The following is a 20,587-nucleotide window of genomic DNA, read 5'->3' on the forward strand; positions in this document are numbered from 1 at the left end:
TCTTGTTAAATTTCGAATCAATATAAAAAAGAAGAACACTATTGATTCCCTGAAGTTAGCAGATATTTTCTTTGTGTTTTGTCATCTGTCATTGCTGTCAGAATGACGTCTAGTGTTCATGTTTTGTAAACTAATTCTTTGATTAAAATTATTAGTGTATATTTAATGTAAATATTAACAGAAGAAAGTAATAAGTAACGATAGATTCTATTCTACTACATTTTTCATGACCCCTGCCGCAATGGAAATGCAAGCGCAAGAATATTTAAAACAAAAAAACTGGGTGCAGGCGATAGAGCTTCTGAATAAACTATTAACAAATAATCAGAATTCCATAGAACAACTCGTATCCTATCTTACAGATAGAGCGGAATGCTTCTTAGAATTGAACAACCACCAAGCTGTAATTATTGATTCTAAAAGTATCATTAAACTTTGTCCAGATCAAACTAATTATAATGTTTGCTTAGCTAGAAAAAGACTTATACATTCGCTTTATATGATCAAGCGATTCACAGGTAAGAATATATATCAACGATATTTATTTCAAAAAGATATGCTTATTGAAATGTAATTGAACCTGTATATTGTTTTGTAGTGGTGAAAAAAGTGACAATGTACAGCTCAAATTGTTTTTTTTTCATAGATTATCTACTAACATTTGCAATTGTTCCATTAAATTGAACTAACTACCTGTATATTCCCAAAATTTGTTATACATTTAAAACTTTAGAATTTTAAACATCTACTGGACTGGTCATACAAGAATCAATTTGTAAGTAGTCATATCCCTCAGTTCATATATTGGTAATTTAACTGTTTTTCTGATACTAATTGTAACAGAACCTATTTTCATGTTTAACCAATTTAAATATAGTATTACAAGAGAAAATTACAAATTGCAATCTCCTTGATGTGGCCACTTAACTATTATCAAAATATTCTTTGTTGGTTTCTCAAGATCTGTGAAACAAAGTCTCTCTGGCTTATATTACACTTTTGATTTATCAATTTAGTTGAAAAGTAATGTTTAGTGATGACTATTTCAAATTCCATAATCATGCTAACAATTAAGTCATGTTCATAATTTCATACTTGGTGTGTTGAAAGTTTTTCATTTGCCACCAACAGTTGATTAATACATTGAAAATGAGTGACTATGCCGAAATATTTAACTATATATTTGATAACGATTCAAATTTTTATTGAACCAAAAATTTAATAACAGTGACGGTTCTTTTTTAAATATGGATTTTCTCATGATTGTATTATAAAAGAAAATTACAAATTGCAATCTCCTTGATGTGGCCACTTAACTATTAACAAAGTAATCTTTATTGATTTCTCAATATCTGGCTTATTTGATTTAATCAATTTACTTGAAAAGTAATGATTAGTAATGACCATTTCAAACTTCATCATCATAACAATTAAGTAAGTGCTGTTTATAAGTTCATATTTGGTGTGTTGAACGTTTTTCATTTAGACCAACAGTTGATTAATATATTGAAAATGAGTGTCTATTCCAAAAAATTTAACTACATATTTGATAATGATGCAAATTTTTATTCAACTAAAAAATTTAATAAGTGACAGTGCTTTTTTTAAATATAGATGTTCTTATGATTCAATTGTCAGAAATTTTTCTGAATAATTAAAAGTACATACCTCTAGGCAGTTTGGTATTGTTATCAATTCAATTAAACATTCTTTTTATAGCCAGAGACAAATTTTGTATTTAAAATTAAAATTATCTACTAATTTAACATATAACTCACATACATTTACCTCTGTCTTCATAATAATAAGGTAATTGTGGAATATCAGTTTATCAGCGCTTTTACTGCTTCAATATTGGTTTTTTTGAATTTAATTTTGTACTGAAATACTAACACTATCACTTCTATTTCATTGTAGTGCTCAGTGCTAGAAAACATTGCTTTGAGCCATGTTCCTCACCTTATAATTTCTGTTTTATAGAACAAAGTCTTTTTTTCTTATATCTGATCTCTTAATTAAGCCTTTAAGAAAGTTTTTTAATAAAATTTCCGAAATCACACTAAACCAAACTGATTTTTCATTTTTTCTGCAATTAGGTACAATATATTTAATAATTTCGGTTTTTTACAGAAGCAGATATTGCTGCAAAAGATTGGCTCATGTTAATCCAAGAATCTGATGTAAATAAAGAAATTAAGGCTGTATTAGAAGCACTTTTAGGAAACTTCATAAATTGTTCGAATTCCAAGCAAAAGACAATTAATCTACTAAAAATACTTGATGCTAACTTCACTAATGGATTTAATACCACTACAAAGGTAAGAAACTGTTACAAATGCGTCTACGCTCTGGAGCCGATCCTGCCTAAATGTATTGGAATTCTAAAATTAGGCGAAGGCGCGCGGCGTCTTCGACATACTTTTTATAAACCACGGAATCAGTTTTATGTTTGTTATATATAAGTTTTTATTATAGCAGGCGGTTTATTTCTTTTGAATAATTTCCAGGAAGGTCTATTTATTTATTTGTTTTTTTTTCTTTATTTTCTGGAAGTTCTTTATTTCTGGAAAATTCTTTTGGGATATATATAAGTTTTTATAGCGCAGTTCAGTTCAGTTAATATTAAATAGTTGTAGTGAACATACTGAAATAGAAAGTAATCGAAGAATTTAAAAAAATTATAGTGAATTATCTGAATTAGTTAAGTGTAGTAAGAGGTATTTAAATAAATTAAGAACATAAGAGATAGTATTGTATAAATAAAGTAGAGAAACATATTTTTTATTTCTCCGTTTTTCCGTGTAAAAAATTATTTATATTTGTTTGTTTAATATCAAGTTATTCTTTACCCATTTCTAAATTTTATTTGTACATTGATTTACATCTAGTCCTACTGAATAATTTAGTACATTCTAAACACTTGCGTTAAGTATTTGGTTGCAAGAATATGTTACATAATTCCATATGTTTTAGCTTTTCACCATCTTTTTTAACACATTGCGTGTTTGTCTCCACATTTCTAACTTTTTTTAATGTCAACGTTACAAAACTAATTTCAAAATTTTTTTTGTTTCTGAAAGGAATTTTTGTTTTCAGATGGATAGACCCCCACCGCTAGTCTCTTGTGTGTACTGCAATGTTACATTTTCAGATAAATGTGAGTTGCGAGCACATTGTCAAACTGAAGCCCACGAGATGACGGTAATGTCTGATGACGGTCGGGATTGGAGGTGGCGACCACCTCCAAGAGGAGTTACTTCAGATGCTTATCTTCCTTGCGACAATTGGCGAGAAGCCGGTTGTTGCCGGTATGGATTACAATGTGTACGGGCACACGGTGAAGAAGAATTGGCTGAGTGGAGAGAAAGATTTAGGTATAGAGAAATGCGTATGCAAAGAGCTAAAGAAAAAGAACTATTTGGTAAGTCGTATAAAATACAAAAAACATTATTCGTTTTGTGTTATTTCAGTCTATTGAGTTTTATGTTTCCATTTGATTTTGTTATGCAATTATTTCTGCTACATATTTATTTTGTCTTTACAATTTGTTTTCTTGAATTTTGATTTTTTGTATATTTGATATGTTAACACAGTCTGATATGTAAAAATAGAATTGTACGAGAGACTTGTCTTTCAATGCCTGTTTAGATTCGCTGCTTTGTATGTTCTTTCTATATAAGTCCATATTTACTTTCAATTTTCCCATTTCAATTATTATACTGTTATTTGTCTGAGCATATCTAAGGATTTTTTGAGTGACACATTTTTCAATTTTATTGCCTTATTTGATTCCTTATTTAGTATTTGATACCCTGTTATTTTGACTTATTGATTGAATGTTTTTTTATGATTTGAAAGATATATTCTGATGAGTGTTTCAATAAAGGAATGACTTTCCATCCTACTAAGAGCTATTTATCTATATCTATTTAGAATATTTGTTCAATTGGACTATTTGATTATATTGATTTTATCTTTTGTCTGCTATTTTATTACCATGCATGTCACCGGTTTTTCAGTATTGCATGGGAAACCCAGCTCTTTCTGGAACTTTCAACTTAAATTGTTATATTTCTTCAACTACTGTGTATCCACTATAATTAGCTACATGTCATTGGTATGGGATATATAAATTGTAATGTTTCCATATCCGTTTACCTAGCATCTTTTTACAGGTAGATTTCATACCCTTCTATTTTATATATTTCGAATTCTGTTTGATTTGTTTTATCTAAACACAAAAACCATCTTAATAAGCCATAAAACTATAAGACTGTATTGCTATTTACTGTTGATGTAACAATGTCATTACATCAACCAGTTTTAGTCTAAAATTATTATAACTATTTGATATTTACTTTATGTCTTCATTTCTTCAGGTAAATCCTACACAGAAGAAATTCTAGAAAAATGGTCGCAATCTTCGAATCCAAACGCTTTAATGTGTACTAAGGTAGAAGAAGTAGAAGATCAGTGCTCTTGTCCCTTATCAGTAACAGTATCTTCGAAAAATAGCCTTCACGAATGGACATTCTATTTAAAAACTAAACGACCATTAAAAGCAGTCGCACTTCTACAAGATACGCATCGAAATCATTTTTTTATAGCTTGTATTTTTATTAAAAATTGCAAAATAGATTTGAGAAATAATCAAGAATGGATATCACCGTTATTACATCAAGAATCAATGTTACCAGTAGAATATAGAATCAAAGTTGTATTTACCACGGGAATTTATGGAACATTCAGGTTAGTAATTCCTCAGTTTGTACTAATAAAGCCCTGGATACATTTATGTCTACCGTTAAGGTAAAAATATTTGGTATAAACTATTTCTAAAATTGCATTATTCCTTTTTGTCCTGAAGAGTTCTAACAGCATCCCTCTTTTTTCCAGTATATTTTCCACAATTTTCTTCTTTTTATTTTAATTCTTCCACTTTTTCACTTTGATGTTATCTGTGGTTCCCATATTTTATTTGTTGATCTCCTTGTGCGTCAAAACTCTTTCATCTGATTTATGTCACTTATTTTCATCTCCGATTTGATCCCCAATTTGTTTATTCTATTTTCATCATTACAAAGAGAAAGTAAAATTTTTATTCCTCTCATCTATATACATAAAAGTATCAGTTCAAATTACCTTTATCAAGTTATCATATTTATAGTAAATTTTTCAAAAATCAAGTAATTTTATTAAACCGTGAAATAATTGTGAATATAATTTTATTACACATTTCGCCCTGGTTAATATTGATGTACGCCCATTCACCTTCATCTAAATGGTGCGATAAGATACAATATTTGCTGAATATTTTCGCTGACAGACATGAATAAGCCGGTTTATTATCTTTACATATTGTTATTACCAAATGGTAATTACAAACCTTTATAATGTTCGAACAATCAAAAGGTTTTATCACAGAAAAAATCTGCGTCCACGAACATTGAAGTCACAGCTAAACGTCAACATTGAAGTAAGAAAATTTTTAATGGTGAAAAGATGAGTCCAGATGAATATCGTCCCAAGGAAGATTGTATGTGAGACATATTGGTTCATTTTTTGAAAGAGCATGGTAGGCATATTTTACAAAGTAGGAAGTGTAATTGCGTAAGGAAATTATCAATAATGTGTGGTTGAGGAGTTCATATTTGACCAAATGTATCTCAGTTAACTGTCTATCAACAATCTAATTCCCTCAATCTCCTGTATCAGGTAGAAAGGAAATAAAAAGAAACACAAATCCCTTTTATTGATTTTTATTGAGTTCTTCTGTGTTGTAGAAAATGCTTCTATACAAAAGAAGTTCAAAAAAAGAAGGAAACAGAAAAAGAAGTACTCTGGTGGAGCCTTTCAGAGTCGGATCACTCCAAAAAAAATCATTTGGAATATGATGTATAACATGAAAATCTTAGTAAAATAAATCAGGGCCTTTTCACTAGCCTTCTTATTTCCTGCTATAATAGAAAGTACTCGCTTAGATAAGATCTAGCAGATTCTGGGAAGGAGGAGGAGAAATTGGTTCATTTAGTTTTAGAAAACCTCGCCTTAAGAAACCTGTGGGAACGACGATCTTTTCTAATTGAAGTCAGCACAGATACTGGAGTAAAATTGGAACCGGGAGTCTTTTAGCGGAGCACAATCGACTTTAAGGTTACAGTGTAATGTAATCTCGAATCTAAATTTACATGAAGGCACATGAACATGAAAATAAAGTACTCCAAAGAAATGGAGATCAAGTATCAACATATTTGATTTGTCTATGTGGTTTGTTTGTGGGTTATGTTTTTTTAGAAATGGGCCAATATTGGAAAAAAAAATTCCTCAGCAAGGGATGATTTTGTGGTATCGTGGTGGATTTTTATGTGTTTGTGAGAAAATGACTTTAAAAGCAAAAAGCAAATTTTGAGTGCATTGACAAGTTGAAGGGCTCAGAGATAGATAATTATTTTATACATAAAGATTACAATGAAGTACACCTGGAAGTGACTTTGTTTCTAGTGGTGTCTACAATAAAATTAGTTATAATCAAAGTTTTGGTTTGGTATTCAAGGTCATTTCTGTTTTATTTTATATACAAAGCAATCACTTTATTTAATATTGTTATTTATATTATCAGTTATCACCATTTCAGTTGAATTGCCATTTAAAAATCAATATACCAATAAAATATGATACATGGTGTATACAAATTGAAACATAGACCTTTTCTTAGGATTTTAAAAACTAAGACATAACTCGTAGATGTAGATTTGAAGCTCCTTCAAAGTCGTGCTGATAAATATTTTGGTTTTAGACCTTTTCTGTTAAAAATTAGTTTTTATAATAATTTTTGAAAGACAGATGAAAATTTTTATCAGAATATTTTTATAAAGACTGAAAGTAGTCGAAACGTCGCAATTTTTTTATTATAAAATTAGCTTTTTTAATAATTTTTGAAAGATAGATGAAAATTTTTATCAGAATATTTTGATAGAGATTAAAAGTAGTCGAAACGTCAAAATTTTTGCTATCTTTAAAAAATTATTAAAAAACCAATTTTATAACAGAAAATACCTAAAATCAAGACCATTTAAAAACAAACATATATAAGGTCAAAGAAATAAGAAATTAGAGAAATAAATATTTTGGTATAAATTAAAAAATTTGGTGATTGCACCACATAAGAAATTTTTTGCATAGTTTTTTTCTACAGTGTCTAACCTCATTGTGCTTTAACTTGAAAGTTAATCGGCGAACCTAGGATAAATATTCAATGTCCTCTGCACTCGGGTAAATTGGAATCTAGTGGTACAGTTGAAAAAAACTTTAAGATTTCATATTGACGCTTCTAAGTTCTGTAAATTTTTTGTTCCCACGCTTTAATGTGTAATATCTAAACATCTAAAAACTAAACACGCATCTACTTATCCCTAAAACAAAATTGTTTTGTTTTTAGGCAATCAGTTGTATTTGATTTCTCCTCAGAACCTGTTCTAGTCAAACATATATGCGTAGACGTCGTACCAGATCCAGATTTAGAAAAAATCAACGAGATTAGAAAAGAAATTACATTGTCAATATCGGAGCGTTGGACGATACACAATTCGGACATTGTCCCTTTTCATTCAACAGTTGAAAACGCAAATCCTAACGAAGAATGGGAAAAAAGGTTAAGGTCAATGTATCCCTGTCCGCATGCTGAAACTTTTTTATTGTCACATGCCACAGTTGCAGAAAAGAAGTTTACAAAGAATAATTACAGGGAGAGAATGCATGAACTGTTGTTTATTGAAGAAATGTCGAGGTAAGATAGAACTAAAAATAATAAACATTTTATTAGCTTTTAAATTAGATTATGGTTCATTTGAAGTGATGATCCCCATTGTGTTACACTTCATTTTCCAAAATTTGGTAATTTAGTTAAGTACCGAACCACCTTTTTCCATTTTATAGATTATTTTTTAGCATTTCCAAACCAGAATGAAATTTTTTACTTTTCTATTGCTAATTCTACCACTTATTTGAGACAATCGTATCGTCCCCTAGCATTTAAGAGCACTGTTAGAGCAGCTGCTCTCTTCTTCTCTATTACACTCTTTGCTGTTTTTCATTTGTTGTCACTTCCCTCTTTAGGAGTCTTGTGCAGATAGTAATAATCACTCATGTGGTCTTGCCTCTCTCAAATTGCTTTGTATATCGTCCAATTACTTCTGTTTGACCATATATTCTGATGTTTGGCTCTGATTCCTTTGTCAATAGCATCTTTTAATATTTCCATCAGTAGGAACACTTTATAGTGTCCAGTTATACAGCAAAGGCTTACTCAAATAACCAGAAGAGTGCTTTACGACACCTCATTTTCTTATATTTGATATTATTTTTAAGGCTATCTGTTTAGATTTGTTTCTGTTTGATTCACCATATTCCCTTAACAGTCTGGCAGCCTTTTTTTTTACAAAAAATTCCACTTTAAGGATTTTACATTCAATTTTCACTCTGTACAACTTCTGGTTCTTTATTTTTTTGTCTCTAAAGTTTGTTCTCTTTCAACTGGAAAGCGCTTTTGTCATAATAGTGTATCAACTTGATAATTTTTTTTCATCTAACTGTCCTTGCCAGTAACTTTCGAGTTACCATCCCTTCAAAATCTACTTTTTTATTTACTCTGCTGTAATTTTTTTTCTTTTTATTAATCAAATATAACCTGCTCCAACTGTAGATAATACCACATTAGTAATATTTGTCCAATACCTAAAATTTCTATTATTTTCAGATACGAATTGGTCGCCCAGTACAACCTTACGGCAAAACTCCAAATAGCACACAGTTATATTCTTTCACCTAATAACATGTCGGCTAGTACAGCAAAATATTCCAACAACGGTGAACTGTTTGCTTCTGTAAGTCTTGGCAAAGAACTTTCGGAAGATACATCAGAAGGTCGATTGATTCTTATGCATTGCAACAGCGTTTATTTATGCCTTACCCAAGAAATTCAACACAAACGAAGAGTCTATGAAGCTTGGATCGAAGATAAAGGAAAAAATACGATTTATTTAAGGCTGAGTGCCAATACAGTCAAAGAATTGTGTTTAACACCTGAATCTGATGTCGAAGTCGATATACAATTCCAGTTGAATAGAATACCATATTGTGAATGGCATTACACTTTGGATAAGATGAATAATTTCAAAATGATATTTCCAGAAACTTATTTAGAACCTAGTATACCATGGTCAGTAAATAAAATTTTTAAAACACTTAAATAACTATATTTGTCTGTTTCGATAAAATTTTACAATCTGTTTTAACCTACTTCTAATTAATACATCGACATACATTTTGCAGACTCGTTTAATACATGGGACAAATGAAAAATTACTCAGTGCTAGGCAGAAGGACTTTGGTTGATAACCTAGGACTAGTGTACTATCTAACATATTTATAATATTTTATGGTTTTGTTGAAGAGTGAACATAACAAAAATTACTTATAACTACATTAATCTGCTTGTAAAGTCATTCGTTTTAAACGCCGTCCTTCACTTCCCAAATGGAATAAACATTTGAGTAAATCATTTGGAGGTATCGACACTTTGTTGTGGTATCTGTCCCTGGACCGCACAATTTCTTCTGTGGCTGATTTAATTGAGACATCTCGCACTATAACACTATTAGGCACATATCTGGTATTATTGACAATGATCCGCATTACCTTGTACTGGAACCTCTGCATGGTCTCACTGTTGGAATCCCCTAGAGCTGAATTCCTCATCTCCATACAGGCATAAGGATGCTTCTATACAGTAACATTTTGTTTTCAGTTGATAATTGGGATTTTCTGCTTACGCGCCAATAAATTTTCTTGCTACGAGAAAACCCAGTGTTTACAGCTGATCCGTTAATCCCACTCCTTTTAAAAAGTCTAGAATGTGGGATAGCTGTAATTGCTAGAGATCTTCGTCTTCTATTTAAAGCGCTATCAGGTGTAGTACTCGGGAGTTCCTTCATCCTCTGGGCACATTCTAGTCTAGCAAGTCTACTATTTTCAGGTGTTTGTTGAGGCGACAGTACTCTGATAGAACTCTTGTTAGTATTTGTAGATTATAGATACATTCAGCAGATCTTCTCTGGTAATAGTTTCCAAGAAGAGTCTTATCTACCAAGTCTTTGAAGTGTTTTATACAAATTTGGATATTGCTTTTATTTGGCTGTTCCTTGAGGCAGATGTAGGATAACTCTCTCTGGATAGTATTGGATAGAGATTATAGAGAGTATTAATGTATTATATAAGAAAATGTCTATTAATAAAATAGGATTTTTTAGAAATGCGTAGGGAGGATAGGACAGTAGTATAATCCATACTTTATCAAAGGCTTGTGTGATATCTAGGAAAGCTGCTAAGCTGTATATGTAGCTTCAAAATCTCTATTCGTTTTAGTTTCTAGCCAGTGTATTGTCTATTGTTCCATGTTTATTTTGAAATCTGAATTGGGAATAGGTGTTGCATTATGACTTTTATTTCTATTATTAGTCGTTCATATTATAACACTATGGTCGCGTTAATTTGCATTTTTTTATTATTTTAATTATTTCAGCTAATTCGAACAATCTGCTGATCCGAAAAGTGTTTGGTTCCAATTAGTTGGGAACTGTACTTCAAATTTACGAAATACGGTAGCAAGACTTCTACATTTATTATCATTATCCTTCATTTTTATTTCCATTCATTAAATTCGAAAATACTTCCTCATAATGGTGTGTTTCTTCTTCAGTTTTGTCAAGGATTATATAAATAGATTTGTAGCATTTTCATGAATTTTACAAATGGAATTCATAAAGAATCAGAAGCAAATAATAATTTTTGAAGGATGTCAGGGTCTTAAAATTTTCGAAGATTCTGATTCTAAATGAGTGATTGGAGACTTATCTAATAAATAACTGTTGAACATAAAATAACGTACAGTAGAGTATCGATTATCCGGACTAATTGATGCATGTCAGTGTCCCATGAAACCTCGCTTGGGAGTACCATTTTTTCTTCTAATTTTTAACCAACGGACGTCCGGATGACTGGTATTCGGATAATTGATGCTCTACTGTATTTAAAAAATTATATGACCATGTAAAATTGAATAAATCAAAAAATTAATTATAATTCTATATTCGTCAGGTCCCCTTCAAGGCAGTGGTCAAGAACTCTGGATAGCAGACTAAATATCAAACAAAAAGAAGCAGTTAACGCCATAACAACACCGTTATGTGTTCATTTACCACCGATTTTGGTGATCGGACCTTTTGGTACAGGAAAAACCTTCACATTAGCTCAGGCTATAAGGGAATTGATTAAAGATTCGACTAACAGAATTTTATTGTGTACCCATTCGAATAGCGCTGCAGATTTGTATATTAAAGATTATCTTGATCAGTGGGTAGAAAATGGCGAAGAAAGTGCAAGACCTTTGAGGATTTACTATACAAAACGTTGGGTATCTACAGTACATCCTATAGTTCAAAAAGTGAGTTTACTTGTATAACCAAGATTAAATTTGAAGTGTATCATGATTTTTTCTAGTACTGTCTGATAAAGAACAACGGAAATTACCGTAGTTTTGAAATACCCTCCTTAGATGACATTATGAAACATAAAATCGTTGTTGTAACATTATCTACATCTGTTTACCTATCTGCAATGGGTCTTCCGCAAGGTTTTTTTACACATATCCTCCTAGATGAAGCAGCTCAAGCTATTGAATGTGAGACAGTTACACCGTTAGCTGTAGCACACGATAGGTAATTAAAATTATATAAATTATTTACATCATTAAAATACCGAATTTATTTACTATGACTGTTTCAAATTCTTGACAACACAATATTTTCAGTTCAGTGATCCTCTTTAAACCTTTGTCAAGTTTTATACGAATAACTAATTTAATGATCAAACAGTTTTTTTCTTTAAATAATTGAATTTATTCAGTGTTTCAAAGACATTATAATATATGGACGATGAATTTATTTATTTCGACTAAATTACAAGATATTTTTAATCAGCGAAGCCTCGAAGTTTCTCAAATTTTTTATGGAAGCCTATGAATTCCAAAAAAATTGATTGGACTCTCAAATCTTTGCCCATGTTTGAAATGAATAATGTAATTTAGTTATCTAACAGTTTTTTTTCTTTAAATGATTGAATTCATTGGGCTTGACTCAAATACTTAGGATATATTCGCCAGTTATGGTTCAATTTTGAACCAACTATTATTGCAAGCCTTAATTTTCAATTTTGTCCTAAAAAGTCTGGAATATATCCACAATTTCCATTAATAATGCTTTTATATAACTCTTTTGTTTGATGGAATAGTAAATTCATGCATTATGACTCTTAAAGATTTTGGAGAATATTTGCATTAGTTTTCAATGTTCAATGATCCTTGGAATCCTGAATGTACTTAATTATTGATTTTTGGCTTGGAAAATCCTGGAATAGTCTTAATTTTATAGTAACCTCTTGAAAATACCTACTTTTGTATTTTACTGTGTAAGATTTTTGAAAATATATTTTTTCATTACATTACATGAACAAATTATTGGAATACCGAATTTATTTTATCTAACTGGAGAATATTCTCAATTCAATGTGCATAAGTTTGGCTTGGATATCCTGGAATTATTCTTATTCTTGGTAGCACTCCGCATTTATATAAATTTATTCAAACTAATAGAGACTTTCAAGTTTGACTTTAAAACCTTGGTGGAGGTTATAATCAATAATTAATTTAATTATCTCGTAGTGTTTTCTTCAATTGTTTGTATTTTTACAGTGTGACTCAAATACTTTTGAGAATATTCGTAGTTTTGCTTCGGTTTTCAATCAATTGAAATAACAAGCTATGATGCGTACTTCATTTTCAATTTGGTCTTGGGAAAGCTGAAATTATCCTTATTTTTTAACCATTTTTGAAAGTATATGGAAAAATTTGATGTAACTTGAAATACTTTCATAAAATTGATTTGGCTAGATTTGAAATAATTTAATACAAATACTTTAGAGAACATTCGCAGTTTTGCTATAATTTCAAACAACTCTTATTAGAATACTAAATGTACGTAGAAAGATTCTAAAATATTTTGTTTTTTGGAAGTCTTGTCGTTCAAAATTTTAAGAAGTAATACATAACTATTTTTAATTAATGGAATACAAATTTTATGCTGTATGACTCTTAAATATTTGCAGTAATTTTATGTTTCATTCCAGTCTGAAAAATGCTTAATTTTATCCTGTAAAACCTTGAATATGACTCCAATTTCTCTTACTTATGCTTTTGTATAACTTTTGTAAATCGAGGGAATGCTAAATTTATGATGTATGATTCTAAAATGTTTTAAAGGATATTTTTATTTGCTTTATTTTTAACCCACTGTCTTCGGAAGCTTAAATTTTCAAGTTTGTCCTACAAAACTTGGAATATGTTCTAAATTTTTATTAGTAATACTCCTGCTTAATTGTAAAATAGGTAGAATACTGCAGTATTACTGAAATACTTGAGAAGATATTGTTCTTTGTACCATTTTACGTCCAGTCATCATCGGATACCTAAAATTGTCCTCAATTTTCAATTTTGTCCTGCAAAACTGGGTTATGCCCTCAATTTTTGGTAGTAATGATTTTATATAACTTTTTAATAAAAAAATTTATGCAGTATTACCATTGAATACTTCAGAAGATATAGTCAGCTGCTTTATGTTTTATCCAATGATCCTTGGAAGATGGAAGATATAGTCAATTTTTTAATTTTGTCACGGTTAACATGGAAATATCCTTAATATCCAGTAACATACTGTACTACTATCACTACGGCCCCCAAAGAGCTCCCGAAGATCCTCTTCGACATCATCCAGCTATCGTTTACGCGGTTGCCGGCCCTCTGGCTTCTACCGGTACGCTTTGGGCACCCCCGCTCCTCAGGCATACGTTCCAAGTGGCCTAGCAATCTGAGCCTGGCCCTCTTGAATTCTGTCACTAGATTGGAGTCTTCATAGAGCCAGTAGAGTTCAGTGTTTGTACGTCTGCGCTACACGCTCTGCTCGCACACTGGTCCATATATATCGCTCCCATGTGTTGGTTAACACCCATGACCAGCGCATGATCTCTTGTATGTGTGGAAGAGCTCGTGCGCACGACGTGTGCCTTGACAGGCCCAGTTCTATGTAAGATGTTCTCTTGTACAGATGTTTATTTTATTGTTATTAACAGGCAATAAAGCCTTTTTTACGAGTGACTTGTTTGATTAATCACGTACCTTAACAGCGCAGTTTCCCCTATCTAATGTACTCCTCCCTTTCTCCTAACAACTTGATAAATTCTGATGTATGGTTTAACATTGTAACTGTTCTTTTTCAGTACAAGGATAGTACTAGCGGGAGATCACATGCAGTTAGGTCCAGATATATTTTCGCCGTTTGCCAAGGAAAGAAATCTTCATATATCTTTACTTGAACGATTATACGATCACTATCCCGGTCAATTTCCATGTAAGATTTTACTATGTGAAAATTACAGGGCGCACGAAAGTATCATACAATTCACTTCTGAATCTTTTTACGACCAAAAATTGATCTCAAGCAGTAAACAAGTAAGTTGTTTAAGTTTGCTGTCTGAAGGTCTTTTAAATATTATTTTAATTTAGATTACATGTTACTGACTGTTATTAAATTTTTTTACAGCCTCGACATGTGAAGTTCTATCCGTTAACATTTTTTACTACCCGGGGAGAGGATATTCAAGACAAAAACTCAACGGCGTTTTACAACAATTCCGAAGTTTATGAAGTTGTCGAACGAGTTTCCGAATTGAAACGGAGTTGGCCGGCCGAATGGGGCGCTTACACCGATCAATCCATCGGCGTAGTCACTCCTTATGCCGATCAAGTGTTTCGTATTAGATCCGAATTAAGAAAACGACGAGTAGATAACGTTTGCGTGGAAAGAGTGCTAAACGTACAAGGAAAACAATTCCGAGCTATTATATTATCAACGGTACGTACGAGAAAGACGTGCTGTACCGATACAGGACGTACCGAAGTCGATTACGGTTTTCTTTCGAATTCTAAACTGTTAAACACAGCGATTACTCGTGCACAAAGTTTAGTTGCTGTTGTAGGGGATCCCATAGCGTTATGTTCATTAGGCAGATGTAGTAAAGTTTGGGAAAGATTTATACAGATCTGTAAGGACAACGACAGCTTGTTCGGCATAACTTGGACACAGTTAAAAGTAAGATTGCAATTTATTTTTCATATATATTTTAAATAATCAAATTTTTTATAGCTGCAACTAGATGGTATAGAATTAAAGAAGATTTACACACTTAATCCGTTGGCACCGGAATTTATTCCTCGTAAATATAAAGAAATGGGAATTCTTCCCAATCAAACCAAAGTCGAAGCGAGTATTCCGAAAGAAGTAGTACCTCCACCGCCTCCCCCGACAAGCATAGTATCTCAAATACCTCCTGCGGTTATTTCACCGTTTCCACTTCAAGATTTGAGATTCTTTCCTCAATTATTATATCCGCAACAACCCAGACCGTTTTTGTTTAATTTGATTCCGCCGCCCATTACAAACGGTTTCAATCAACCGATTCCTTTAGTTAATCCTTCTTTAGTAGTTCAACAACGTCCAACGGGGCCACAATTACAGAAGACCGTTTCTATTCAACCAGTACAAAATATCGCCGTTCAGAGCCCTAAGTGCTCTAACAATACTTCGCACGCTGGTAGTAATAAATTGATACAATTTATGAACAACGTACATTTTCCTGAAGCTAATGTTTTGAATGATTGCGTCAATTTATTGCCACAAAATATGTCGCTAGCAGATATGCTCCTGCAGCCGGCTAGTCTACAAGAAAGATGGTGAGTAGTAACAGAAGAATTCGGTTGAAATAAACAAAATAATCGAAAATTTGTTATACAAAAATTAATTATCAAACTTAATAGCGTCAAAAACTCGCTAAAACATTTGCTTCTCCTAGTTGTTATGTGATAAACTTATTAGTATTATTAGATATGGACAAGCAGGAGAGCTTGTGCGGTTGCTTTTCTTAATTGTCGTTCCTTAGTCCTTATCCTAATACGAGGTTTGGTTATTACGTAACGAGACTAACGCTGCTACAGAAAAAGTAACCTAACCGAACCTAACCAAAGGTTAGTGACAGTCAACTGTTTAGCCTAAACCCTACTCTTTCTACCGTATCTGTAGACAAATCAGTGTAGCCGTGGCCTTAGTTTGTATAGGGGCTGTTTTTTTGTTATGTCCTAAAAATGTTCGACGTAGAAATAGAGAATCGAAATTTCACATGAAACTTATAATTGGTTGTAATTGATGGTTGAACATGTTCTTTTGAGTGGTTTGAACTTTTTCAAAATAACCGAGAAGATGTTGAAGATGATTTACGTTGGGGTCGCCCTTTCATTTCAAAAACAATTGAAAAGTCAGTAATCTTGTTCGATCTGACTGTCGTGTTATTCCTTAATCTATAGTAATTTTAGATGAAAATTTCAGCATGCAAAACTGGTACCTCATTCCGCACTGTTTGTCAAGAGGTTTCTAGTAAAGTAAAACATCCAGTGCTAGACCGCCCACCTTATTCGCCGAATCTTGCACCGTACGACTTCTACCTCTCTCCTAAGTTCAAATCTGCATTAAAATGACAAGGTTTGAGTATATTGAAGCTGTGAAAGAATTAGATGCGCGCGTCCTGAAGAACTTTACATAAAAAGGCTTCTTGCATTGTTTTGAACAATGGAAGATTCGCATGAAGCGATGTAGGGTAGAGGAAGAATATATATTGAAGGGGTTAATAAAGAAATATACATAAGTTAAAACCTGCATTAAAAACAACAATATTTGAGTATTTCGAAGCTGTGAAAAATATAGATGAGCATATCATGATGGAATTGACATAAAAAGGCTTCCGGCACTACTTTGAACAAGATTACCATAGAGTGATGTAGGCTAGAGGAAGACTTTGACTTGTCATTTAATAGCCACGACTTGTACTATTTATTTACATTATTTATCATATATGAATATCACATTTCAAAGGTATCCGAACTATAATTCACAAAGGTAGTTCTTTTGTAATTCCTTATCAAGATTTCGCCTTAAATTTCATGATGCCTTAGTTTCTTGTTATACTTTTCATTTTCTGGTGTATCCTTTGAGTCGACCAAATGTTTTTGATTGAAAAGATTATTATATTGGAATAACATCTACTAACCAATTTATATATTTTCCCAAGAATAGTAACCTGTAGGTAATTAAGCCTTTCAGTGTATTTAATATTATTCAGAGTTGTTGTTACAGGATGGTAGTTAATAACTTGTCACGTTTTTTTTATAAATGGTGCTTGTTTATGGCTGTCTAGTACAATAGCTTCGTTCATGGAGATATTTATCATTCAATGTATAAAGTAGTTGCACAGTTTTGAATGAATGAGGGTAGGATTCCATTCACTTCCAAACTTACTGCAAGTCTAAAGTTGTCTATGGCACCTCTTTTTTCTTCTTCTGTAAGTATGATTATAGTAATGCTGTCCTCGTTTCTTTTCGTTTGATAATGCAAGAGAGGCTGTTGTTTGGAACATCATTATTATTGCCTCTTAATGTGAAAGGTTTTAAAGAATTAGGGTGGGATTTCATCCAGTCAAAACTTGCTGCTAATTTAAGATTGTGTATGTAACCTTTGATCTTTGGGATATTGAGTCGAACATCGTTTATTAACGTGACTTACTTAACAGTTAAAATTCGGAGACATCTTGATGTAAGTATAAAAAATGTTATCACCATTACCTAAGAGATTCATTTCAAAGGATATCATATAGGCCACGATCAAAAAGATCTATAGTGTCCGCCTTTATTAATGTGATACTGGAGAGCCTAGTGTTTACAGTTAATCCCAGTCCTCTTAGAAAGTTCAGAATGTGGTATGACTGCTAGAGATCTTCGTCTTCAAGTGTTTGTTGAGGCGACAGTGCCCCGTTAGAACTCCTGTTAGTAGATTGTCCTTACTTAGTTTGATACATTCAGCAGATTTTCTCTGGTTATAGTTTCCAAGGAGAGTCTTTGTCTGTCTCAATCTCTGTAGATTATCCTAGTAACTGGTTTTACCTCTATCCACCTTCTTTTCTATTGTTTAGTAGCTGATATCACAAAAGCTTTCAGGTCCTACGAAGGGTTTGTCTGCATCTGATTTAGCGAGTATGTCAGCTATTTCGTTTTCCTCTACTCCGGTGTGTCTCGAATCCATTGGAGGGTAATTTTATTTTACCTAGCTCGTTTAATTTTTTTAGGTAATCCTAAATTAGATTGATTAAAGCTCTAATGGCTATCGTTTGTGATAGTTCCTATCGGTATGGAACTGGACAATTTTTCAATTCAATATATTTTTGCTTGAGAAATACTTAATGTGTTACCAATGCTTTTAGAGTGTTTAGTTTTAGACCCGTACTTTCCTATTCCAGTTTCAGAATTAGTGCTTGTACGAATCAATTTTCAGTTATGAAAATTAAGTTAGTGTTTTGATGATTTCCAGCAGTTTACACCTCAATATACTGACTTCATGTCTCTGTAGTGGTAGTTTAGTTCTGGTCTAATATGAAAATTCTGATATTTATGATAGAAAATAATTTTAATTTTGTTAAAAATCCTCTTCATTCAGATTAATACACTTTTCCATGCGATTATATGCGTTTTGGACGCAAAAAGCAATGTGTGGAAAATCAGGACTGTATGGTGGTTGGAGTGAAAATTTACAGCGTTATAAGATTGGGCTTTATGTCGTGATTTTGATACCTATTTACGTAATATTTTTGGATTAAATTGGTGTGTATGTGGTTTTTCTGGGAATTCTACATCATGTCAATTCACCAATTTCTTTGCTATATGTTGTGCATTATTTTGAAGTCATATTTTAAATTATCATTTTCTTGTAATGAACTGAGTATGTTTTATTTCCATAATCTGCTGATGCTATTTAATACAAGAAAAATTGATTATATAAAAATGTGTTTTTGTTTTTATTTACCAAACGTTTCAACTATTTAAAGCCCGTAAATATGGTAAGGAACTTAGAATGCCGATTATGCATATGCGTTTCTAATTTTATCTCTCGTTTAGGTACAACTATTTACGCGAAACTACTGGTCCAGAAGCTGCTGAAAAATTTAAATATCTTCTCCACACTACGAACCAAAAAGGCTCGAAGATCTTGGATAAAAATATATTTGAACGTTCCACGCCATCTTCTTGCGAATCTCCCACTTTTAGTTGGTACGACAGCCCAACCAACCAAATTAATTTCAATAAACCTGTGTACATGACGGAAAAACCGTCGACGGAACATCACAATGGCGTTACCAAAGATAATGTAAGCTTCGAAACTTTTCAAAACGGTATGACCGAAGAAGATTTACAGAGACACATCAACGAAGAATTCGCCAACTTGAGCATGGATGGCAGTGATGTAAACGAAGTGTTTAAAGCCTTCACACATAAAAGTGACTATGTACAGATGAACGGGAACACAAACGTCTCCGGTCCCAAATTCTATAAATATTTCCAATAGGGCATTTTTTTTCCTTCATATTTTCTTCTATTTTCTTTTTCTGTTTGTATATTGTATATAAATTGTATATTATGTGTTATTGTTGTTTAGTATGTAGAATTATGTATTTGCTTTTTTTTACTATTTATAAAATATAAACTTTATATACTGTACTTAAGTTGAAATACATGAAATATGAAATTGTCGCATTTTTATTTCCAAAAAAATCGTTGTATCTCACTGAAATTGAACTTCCACTGTATATATAAATTTTCCAAATTTACTATTTCATTTCCCTTATAATTGATTTAATTAGGTGATACACCACATCGCAACCTTACGGTTTATTGTGCACCATACTAGAGCTCATCTAAGAGTTCTAATACACCCCAACATCTGTACAATATTTAAGGTTTTATCATTGCTGAAGCATTTTTTACATATGCTTGTAGTGTAGCTACGACATGTCTCAGTAGTTTGCTCTGCAAGACAATCTCTGAGGAGATGGATGGAAACACGTGAGACAAGCTACAAGGTCTGTCTTACCCGTCAATTGCTCCACATAAACAGGCGGGAAATTCTACTGTTCTTTGTCCTCCTAACCGAACACGTTTATCTAAAACACCATCTCCACTTTATTCGTTATCACAAACAATCCGGAATGCCTCTTGTGCATGGAGGAGTAGAAAACTGCCGAATCAAGTTGTCGTTTATCACCCAGCACTTACATGTTGGAGGTCCACAGATATGGACAAGTCTTAAGTAATGCGCAAATTGGGACACGTGGTTTTGTGATCTATAAGATTGATTACATTGACGCAAATTGACGACGCAGCGCGACATGACACGACACGCGTTAGCTCACAGACATGTCCCGCTGTGGTAATATAATGCTGTGGCCGCTACAGTCCCTTCATTGAGTTGTGGAACAAAATGTATCGAAAACAGAGTCGTGTCAAGCTACCTGAGATGTGCTACAGATGTCCCAATTTGCACCT

At 32.3% G+C, this 20,587-nt stretch overlaps 1 protein-coding gene across 2 annotated transcripts; it reads left to right on the forward strand.

Annotated features, from left to right (window-relative positions):
• The first annotated feature begins 72 nt into the window (after positions 1-72).
• Positions 73-19,790, forward strand: LOC130896313 (probable helicase with zinc finger domain). Of its 2 annotated transcripts, XM_057804319.1 has the most exons (12): positions 73-518; positions 2,131-2,318; positions 3,097-3,421; positions 4,380-4,749; positions 7,439-7,786; positions 8,756-9,217; positions 11,155-11,500; positions 11,557-11,774; positions 14,386-14,617; positions 14,709-15,257; positions 15,312-15,898; positions 19,163-19,790. In XM_057804319.1, the coding sequence occupies exons 1-12, from the start codon at positions 227-229 to the stop codon at positions 19,608-19,610; spliced, it is 4,365 nt and encodes a 1,454-aa protein (XP_057660302.1). In that variant the 5' UTR covers positions 73-226; the 3' UTR covers positions 19,611-19,790. The 2 variants fall into 2 exon arrangements, with proteins under 2 accessions (XP_057660302.1, XP_057660303.1); XM_057804320.1 differs by lacking the exons at positions 11,557-11,774; positions 14,386-14,617 and having other exon boundaries at positions 74-518.
• Positions 19,791-20,587: the final 797 nt, after the last annotated feature.

This window comes from Diorhabda carinulata, chromosome 7 (genome assembly GCF_026250575.1).
Source record: "Diorhabda carinulata isolate Delta chromosome 7, icDioCari1.1, whole genome shotgun sequence".
NCBI lineage: Eukaryota > Metazoa > Arthropoda > Insecta > Coleoptera > Chrysomelidae > Diorhabda > Diorhabda carinulata.

Excerpts from the sequence above, each read along its gene's own strand:
- LOC130896313 (XM_057804319.1), top strand. The coding sequence starts at position 227 with ATGACCCCTGCCGCAATGGAAATGCAAGCGCAAGAATATTTAAAACAA. Across the intron at positions 4,750-7,438 it reads GGAATTTATGGAACATTCAG|GCAATCAGTTGTATTTGATT; the intron begins GTTAGTAATTCC and ends TTTTGTTTTTAG. Across the intron at positions 11,501-11,556 it reads TACATCCTATAGTTCAAAAA|TACTGTCTGATAAAGAACAA; the intron begins GTGAGTTTACTT and ends GATTTTTTCTAG.